We start from the raw sequence: 8,798 nt of genomic DNA on the forward strand, positions 1-8,798 counted from the left end.
ACAAGGCGGTGTGCGCGGGCTCGGGGTCATGTGAGGTGACTCCATCAGGTAGATGGAGGCATTAAGATCCATTACCGAGGCGACACTGAGCAGAGAAGAAGACGGGAGGGCTGTCTTTCAGGAAGTGTTCGCTAAAAGGTCTGAATCTTTAAGACACGGAAGAAACGCGAGTCATCATCCTTAAGTGGTTAACCGTCAATTAAGAGCCGCCGTCCGCCAATCACCCGTCTGTTTGACCGCGCGCTCCCGCGGCGTTGCGTGCACGCGCGTGCGCTGTGACGTGCACTTCGCGGCTGCGTTAAAACAGCGGAGAGAGAAAGAGACTCCCCCCCCCCGCCGCCCCCCCACCCTCCCTCCCTCCCTCCCGCAACAACACCTTCAGCTCCGGCTGCTCCAAACGGCAGGACTCTTCTCTCCGTCCTCCGCTCTTCTTCCTCTCCTCCTCCTCCTCCTCCTCCTCCTCCTCCATCATCTCTCCTCCGTCGTGTCTGCCGCGTGTCCGCCCTTCGCCGCGTGGGGTTGCTCGGATGGGGAGCGGCAGGTGGACGGAGCGCGTGTCGGCGGAGCAACGCTGCTGGTAGGAGCGCAGCTGTTTTCCTGCAGCTTCCGTCTATTCAGCGCGACGTGACGGCGTCTTGCCTCTCATAGGGGTGTGTGTCTGTGTGTGTGTGTCTGTGTGCGCGTGTGCGCGCGCGCGTGTTCTAGGTGCTGGGTTTGGGTGTCAGAATGGAAGGAGGTGGCGTCTTTGTCTCCAACCCGCGAAGAAGAGGCTAATTGTTGCTCTTCTTCGCGTGTTAGTGGAGCTCGTTTACGTGACGGTTTACAGGCGGGGGGGGCGGCGGGGCTGGGGGGGGTGTTCTCCCTCTCCTCTTTTCACTGCTGGCATCCAAACCACACACATCTGAATCTATCGGTGACAAAGTGAGAGGTGTCAATAACCCCCCCCTTCATCCTCCTCCTCCTCCTCCTCTTGTCTCCCCCTCCTCTTTCTCTCTCTCCTCCTCTAGCTACATTTTCCTGTCCAGTCAGACAGCCGCGCGCCTCCCCGCACGAGGGGCACCGCATCCTTAAATGACCCCCGGCTGACGGCTCCACCGGTCCACCGGCCGGATCATGGCATGCGGCTCACACGGGAGCTCCACACCGAGGCTCGCCAGTGACCACCATGGGGCTCCGGTCCAGGAATGTAGCTAGCGGGTCGGAGGAGCAGAGGGAGAAGAAAGCGGGCGCTCCTCCGGGGGACCTGGACCAAGGCGCTGGGCCGGACCGCGATGGGGCGCTCCTGTTGGTGGGGGCGGCGGGTCGGGAGGACTTCAAGAGGGGCTCTCAGGGGTTCGGACTGCTGGCCAAGACCCCGCTGGGGTACACCCGGCCGGTCAAGAGGAATAACATCCGCCGGAGGAGGATCCAGAACCTGATTTACGACGCGCTGGAGAGACCCAGAGGCTGGGCGCTCCTGTACCACGCCTTCGTGTGAGTAGACGCCTCATAGTGAACGAGTTACTCAGGGAAAACTACTCGAGTAATTACTTTGTCAGTTACTTTTGTCCTTTTCATGTCTGCGAAGTAAACGTATATGAAATGTTCTTCGCCCACGTCACTAGAAACAAGCTGGACCAACACACCGGGTGCACAGACCACGTTTCTCTAGACCAGCGGCGGCTAACCATGTGCCACGGAGAGCCATGTGTGTGCAGGTTTTCCTTCCAGCCGGACTCCACACCAGGTGGTTTCACTGATACAGTCTTCCTCCTCTTTGGTTGAAGGGTTGCTAATCAGTGAGATCACCTGGTGTGGAGTCCGGCTGGAAGGAAAACCTGCACACACATGGCTCTCCGTGGCACATGGTTAGCCACCCCTTATCTAGACCATGTAAACCTCCACACACACCCGGTATCACTACAGTATGACTGCAGTGTCAACAAAGTATCACTACAGTATGACTACAATATCGCTACAGTATGACTACAGTATCACCGCGGTATCGCTGCAGTATCACTACAGTATCACCAAAGTATGACTACAGTATGACTGCAGTGTCAACAAAGTATCACTACAGTATGACTACAATATCGCTACAGTATGACTACAGTGTCACCACAGTATCGCTGCAGTATCACTACATTATGACTACAGTATCACTACATTATGATTACAGTATGACTGCAGTGTCAACAAAGTATCACCACACTATCACTACAGTATTACTACAGCATGACTACAGCATCACTGCAGTATGTCTACAGTGTCACTACAATATGACTACAGTATGTCTACAGTATCACTACAGTATGACTACAGTGTTACTACAGCATCACTGCAGTATGTCTACAGTATCACTACAGTATGACTACAGTGTTACTACAGCATGACTACAGCATCGCTGCAGTATGTCTACAGTATCACTACAGTATGACTACAGTGTCACTACAGTATGTCTACAGTATCACTACAGTATGACTACAGTGTTACTACAGCATGACTACAGGCATCACTGCAGTATGTCTACAGCATGACTACAGCGTCACTGCAGTATGACTACAGTATGACTACAGTGTCACTACAGTATGTCTACAGTATCACTACAGTATGACTACAGTGTTACTACAGCATGACTACAACATCACTGCAGTATGTCTACAGTATCACTACAGCATGACTACAGCGTCACGGCAGTATGTCTACAGGTGTCACTACAGTATGACTACAGCATGCCTACAGCGTCACCAACATGTCAGACTTGTTCAGACTAACTCAGCATGAGACCTTTTACAGTTGTTAATGTAAAAATCGTGGACTAGAATACATGATCATCAGTCAGCTCAAAGTTAAAGTATTGTTTTATGATCCTCAGGAAGTACCGTGACAGGGTGGACTTTACTTCATTGCTGTGATGAAGGTGTGTGTGTGTAGTTCGTCTGAAACCGGGGTTGTACAGGAAGCGCATGCTGTTAAAGCTGCACCAGGTCGTTTTAATGATGACGAAGTCTCATTATTTCACAGCAGCTTATTGAAACACTAATCAACCGGTCACACGTCCATTACACCCGCTCACACTGCACTTACCTGACGCACGGCACGGGGGTCACTTAATAACCGCCGGGGCGCCTAATCGCCTCATCCGGTGTGTCACCAGAGACGCAGTAAGGCGTCCCGTGCTGCAGAAGTGTGTACATTCTGTTGTGTCTGATTAACGGCCGGCTGTGACTGTGAGGTCAGATTTAATAGTGTAACCTGCGTCCCAGTCCAGTCCAGTCCAGTCCAGTCCAGTGCAGTCCAGTCCAGTCCAGTCCGGCTATGACACAACTCAGCGCCACCAGGTCTTCATGGAAAACACTAGCGTCTGACAGTAATGTGTGGTCGCCTGCTGGACTGGCTGCTTGTGTGGAACCACGTCTTACGTGTACTTGGCCAACTTCCCACCATGCTTTGCGGTCACGCACCTTATTTAAAAACATACTTATCTTGTCAGATGTGTGAAACCCATTTAAACATTTTTTATGTAATTTTTTTATTTTTTACATTATTATTATTATTATTATTATTATTATCGTTATTATTGTTATTGTTATTTATTTAATTTTATTATTTTATTATTTTATCATTATTATCTGTTTATTATTTTATTAATATTACATTATTATTTCTTAAGTTTTTAATTTGAAAACCATATTTATCTTGTGGGCGTGTGAAACCTGATGGGAGGGTCACGCCGTCTGAACCCGTTTTGCGTGTCGGCGCTTCGTTTTGTCCTCCAGTATGTGGTCTTGCAAGGAAGTAAACCAGAACTGTCTCCGAGTTCCCACCTGCCTGGAACTTCAGCCTCCCAAATGTTTTCATGTCAAAAAGAAAAACACAACACAACCAGTAAAACCCCAGCACACACTAAACCTCCAGGTGTACTGGTCCATGTGGGCTGTTTAACACAGGCTGCCTGGCTGATGTGTTTTCCCAAGTACCAGCAGCACCACTACTGCATGCATGTTTAATGGGAGGGGGGGGGGTCCAGGTCCAGTAAGAAGGACTGCTGGTCTGTGGTCTGGTCTGAGGGGGAGGTCCACTAAGAAGGACTGCTGGTCTGTGGTCTGGTCTGGGGGCGAGGTCCAGTAAGAAGGACTGCTGTCTGTGGTCTGGTCTGTTGGGGGGGGGGGGGGGTCCAGTAAGAAGAACTGCTAGTCTGTGGTCTGGTCTTGGGGGAGGTCCAGTAAGAAGGACTGCTGGTCTGTGGTCTGGTCTGAGGGGGAGGTCCACTAAGAAGGACTGCTGGTCTGTGGTCTGGTCTGGGGGCGAGGTCCAGTAAGAAGGACTGCTGGTCTGTGGTCTGGTCTGTTGGCGGGGGGGGGGGGTACAGTAAGAAGGCCTGCTGGTCTGTGGTCTGGTCTGTTGGCGGGGGGGGGGTCCAGTAAGAAGGACTGCTGGTCTGTGGTCTGGTCTGTTGGCGGGGGGTACAGTAGAAGGCCTGCTGGTCTGTGGTCTGGTCTGTTGGCGGGGGGGGGGGGGTCCAGTAAGAAGGACTGCTGGTCTGTGGTCTGGTCTGTTGGCGGGGGGGGGGGTACAGTAAGAAGCCGGTCTGTTGGCGGGGGGGGGGGGGGTGTCCAGTAAGAAGGACTGCTGGTCTGTGGTCTGGTCTGTTGGTGGGGGGGGGGGGGTCCAGTAAGAAGGACTGCTGGTCTGTGGTCTGGTCTGTTGGCGGGGGGGGGGGGGGGTCCAGTAAGAAGGACTGCTGGTCTGTGGTCTGGTCTGTTGGCGGGGGGGGGGGGGTCCAGTAAGAAGGACTGCTGGTCTTTGGCCTGGTCTGGGGGGAGGTCCAGTAAGAAGGACTGCTGGTCTGTGGTCTGGTCTGTTGGGGGGGGGGGGTCCAGTAAGAAGGACTGCTGGTCTGTGGTCTGGTCTGTTGGCGGAGGGGGGGTCCAGTAAGAAGGACTGCTGGTCTGTGGTCTGGTCTGTTGGCGGAGGGGGGGTCCAGTAAGAAGGTCTGCTGGTCTGTGGTCTGGTCTGTTGGCGAGGGGGGGGTCCAGTAAGAAGGTCTGCTGGTCTGTGGTCTGGTCTGTTGGCGGAGGGGGGGTCCAGTAAGAAGGACTGCTGGTCTGTGGTCTGGTCTGTTGGCGGAGGGGGGGTCCAGTAAGAAGGTCTGCTGGTCTGTGGTCTGGTCTGTTGGCGGAGGGGGGGTCCAGTAAGAAGGACTGCTGGTCTGTGGTCTGGTCTGTTGGCGGAGGGGGGGTCCAGTAAGAAGGTCTGCTGGTCTGTGGTCTGGTCTGTTGGGGCGGGGGGGGGGGTCCAGTAAGAAGGACTGCTGTCTGTGGTCTGGTCTGTTGGCGGGGGGGGGGTCCAGTAAGAAGGACTGCTGGTCTTTGGCCTGGTCTGGGGGGAGGTCCAGTAAGAAGGACTGCTGGTCTGTGGTCTGGTCTGTTGGGGGGGGGGGGTCCAGTAAGAAGGACTGCTGGTCTGTGTCTGGTCTGTTGGCGGAGGGGGGTCCAGTAAGAAGGACTGCTGGTCTGTGGTCTGGTCTGTTGGCGGAGGGGGGGTCCAGTAAGAAGGTCTGCTGGTCTGTGGTCTGGTCTGTTGGCGGAGGGGGGTCCAGTAGAAGGTCTGCTGTCTGTGGTCTGGTCTGTTGGCGGAGGGGGGGTCCAGTAAGAAGGACTGCTGGTCTGTGGTCTGGTCTGTTGGCGGAGGGGGGGTCCAGTAAGAAGGTCTGCTGGTCTGTGGTCTGGTCTGTTGGCGGAGGGGGGGTCCAGTAAGAAGGACTGCTGGTCTGTGTCTGGTCTGTTGGCGGAGGGGGGGTCCAGTAAGAAGGTCTGCTGGTCTGTGGTCTGGTCTGTTGGCGGAGGGGGGGTCCAGTAAGAAGGTCTGCTGGTCTGTGGTCTGGTCTGTTGGCGAGGGGGGGTCCAGTAAGAAGGTCTGCTGGTCTGTGGTCTGGTCTGTTTGGCGGAGGGGGGGTCCAGTAAGAAGGTCTGCTGGTCTGTGGTCTGGTCTGTTGGCGGAGGGGGGGTCCAGTAAGAAGGTCTGCTGGTCTGTGGTCTGGTCTGTTGGGGGGTCCAGTAAGAAGGTCTGCTGGTCTGTGTGTCGTCAGTGTCACGTTTAACCTGCTGAGTGACGGACAGACAGTTGGTCATACAGGATGTTGAGTCATTCCAGGACTCACATCTGACAGGGACATGAGGATGCTGAGGCAAATGAAGTATTACTAGTGGTCTTTCTAGAGACTTCTGTAGGAGTAGACAGACCGTGTAGAGACCCCCGTGGGACCCCAGACTCCCTGAGGGAAACACCTCCAACGTACACCAGAGGAAGACCCCCCTGTGTGTGTGTGTGCGTGTGTGAGAGGTGAGGGGGTGAGACAGTGAGGGGGTGAGAGAGTGAGGGGGTGAGTGAGAGAGTGAGGGAGAGAGTGAGAGAGAGAGGTGAGTGAGAGACAGGGAGAGTGAGAGAGAGAGTGAGAGAGTGAGGTGAGTGAGAGAGTGAGTGAGAGAGAGTGAGGGGTGAGTGAGAGAGAGAGAGTGAGGGGTGAGTGAGTGAGTGAGAGAGTGAGGGGGTGAGAGACAGAGAGTGAGAGAGTATTTGGAATAGCTGTGTTAATATCTGTTCTTATCTTTATAGTTTTAAACCTTCATTTCCACGTCAGGTTGACTGAACACTGTTCTCAGAATGACGGAAGTCTGCATGTTTAAATTCCCCTCTGGAGCTGACCAGTACAACCAGTCTTCTACTGCTGGTACTGGGAGCTGACCATTAAAACCAGTCTTCTACTGCCGGTACTGGGAGCTGACCAGTACAACCAGTCTTCTACTGCTGGAACTGGGAGCTGACCATTAAAACTAGTCTTCTACTGCCGGTACTGGGAGCTGACCAATACAGCCAGTCTTCTACTGCTGGAACTGGGAGCTGACCATTAAACCAGTCTTCTACTGCCGGTACTGGGAGCTGACAATACAGCCAGTCTTCTACTGCTGGAACTGGGAGCTGACCATTAAAACTAGTCCTCTACTGCTGGTTACTGGGAGCTGACCAGTACAACCAGTCTTCTACTGCTGGTTACTGGGAGCTGACCAGTACAACCAGTCTTCTACTGTTGGTTACTGGGAGCTGACAAGTACAACCAGTCTTCTACTGCTGGTACTGGGAGCTGACCATTAAAACTAGTCCTCTACTGCCGGTACTGGGAGCTGACCAATACAGCCAATCTTCTACTGCTGGTACTGGAGCTGACCATTAAAACTAGTCCTCTACTGCTGGTTACTGGGAGCTGACCAGTACAACCAGTCTTCTACTGCTGGTTACTGGGAGCTGACCAATACAACCAGTCTCCTACTGTTGGTTACTGGGAGCTGACAAGTACAACCAGTCTTCTACTGCTGGTACTGGGAGCTGACCATTAAACTAGTCCTCTACTGCTGGTTACTGGGAGCTGACCAGTACAACCAGTCTTCTACTGCTGGTTACTGGGAGCTGACCAGTACAACTAGTCCTCTACTGCTGGTTACTGGGAGCTGACCAGTACAACCAGTCTTCTACTGCTGGTTACTGGAGCTGACCAGTACAACAAGTCTTCTACTGTTGGTTACTGGGAGCTGACCAGTACAACCAGTCTTCTACTGCTGGTTGCTGGGAGCTGACCAGTAAACCAGTCTTCTACTGCTGGTTACTGTGAGTGACAGTACAACCAGTCTTCTAATGGGAGCTGACCAGTACAACCAGTGTTCTACTGCTGGTTACTGGGAGCTGACCAGTACAACCAGTTTTCTACTGCTGGTTACTGGGAGCTGACCAGTGAAAACCAGTCTTCTACTGCTGGTTACTGGGAGCTGACCAGTACAACCAGTCTTCTACTGCTGGTTACTGGGAGCTGACCATTAAAACTAGTCCTCTACTGTTGGTTACTGGGAGCTGACCAGTACAACCAGTCTTCTACTGCTGGTTACTGGAGCTGACCAGTACAACCAGTTTTCTACTGCTGGTTACTGGAGCTGACCAGTGAAACCAGTCCTTCTACTGCTGGTTACTGGGAGCTGACCAGTACAACCACAGTCTTCATATACTGACAACTAAAATATTACAGGCACGCATGGCTGGGGGTTAAATACCTTGCTGAAAGACACTTGGGTAGTGTTTGTTTAGTGAACAGATGTAGATGTCTATACCATGTCCTGGTAGAGAGAGAGAGGGAGGAGAGAGGGAAGGGAGGGAGAGGGAGAGAGGGGAGGAGGGAGAGAGGGAAGGAGAGAGGGAGAGAAGGAGAGAGAGAGAGAGCGGAGAGAGAGAGAGAGAGAGAGGAGAGAGAGAGAGAGAGAGAAGAGAGAGAGAGAGAGAGAGAGAGAGAGGGAAGGAGGGAGAGGGAGGGAAGGAGGGAGAGAGAGAGACAGAGGGAGGGAGAGAGGGTGGGCAGGAGAGAGAGAGAGGGAAGGAGGGGAGAGAGAGGGAGGGCAGGAGGGAGAGAGAGAGAGAGGGAAGGAGGGAGAGAGGGAGGGCAGGAGGGAGAGAGAGAGAGAGAGGAGGGCAGAGGAGAGAGAGAGGAGGGAGGAAAGAGGAGAGAGAGAGAGGGGGGGGAGAGGGAAGGAGAGAGAGAGAGAGAGAGAGAGAGAGAGATGAGAGAGAGAGAGAGAGAGAGGGAGGTAGGGAGGTAGGGGAAGGAGGGAGAGGGAAGTAGGGAGAGAGAGAGGGAGGGAGGGAAGGAGGGAGAGAGAGAGGGAGAGAGAGGGAGGGGGGAGAGGGAAGGAGAGAGATGAGAGAGAGAGAGAGTGAGAAGAGAGAGAGAGAGAGAGAGAGAGAGAGAGAGAGAGAGAGAGAGAGAGAGGGAGGGA

At 53.6% G+C, this 8,798-nt stretch overlaps 1 protein-coding gene across 1 annotated transcript in view; it reads left to right on the forward strand.

Moving 5' to 3' along the window:
• The first annotated feature begins 1,165 nt into the window (after nucleotides 1–1,165).
• The window catches only part of kcnq3 (potassium voltage-gated channel, KQT-like subfamily, member 3), a 162,948-nt gene continuing 155,315 nt past the window's right edge, over nucleotides 1,166–8,798 (forward strand). The window contains exon 1 of the mRNA XM_056292940.1: nucleotides 1,166–1,473. Coding sequence (XP_056148915.1) covers nucleotides 1,166–1,473 — 308 coding nt within the window. The remainder of the gene's footprint in view (nucleotides 1,474–8,798) is intronic.

The sequence above is a fragment of the Lampris incognitus genome, chromosome 14, assembly GCF_029633865.1.
Source record: "Lampris incognitus isolate fLamInc1 chromosome 14, fLamInc1.hap2, whole genome shotgun sequence".
Lineage (NCBI taxonomy): Eukaryota > Metazoa > Chordata > Actinopteri > Lampriformes > Lampridae > Lampris > Lampris incognitus.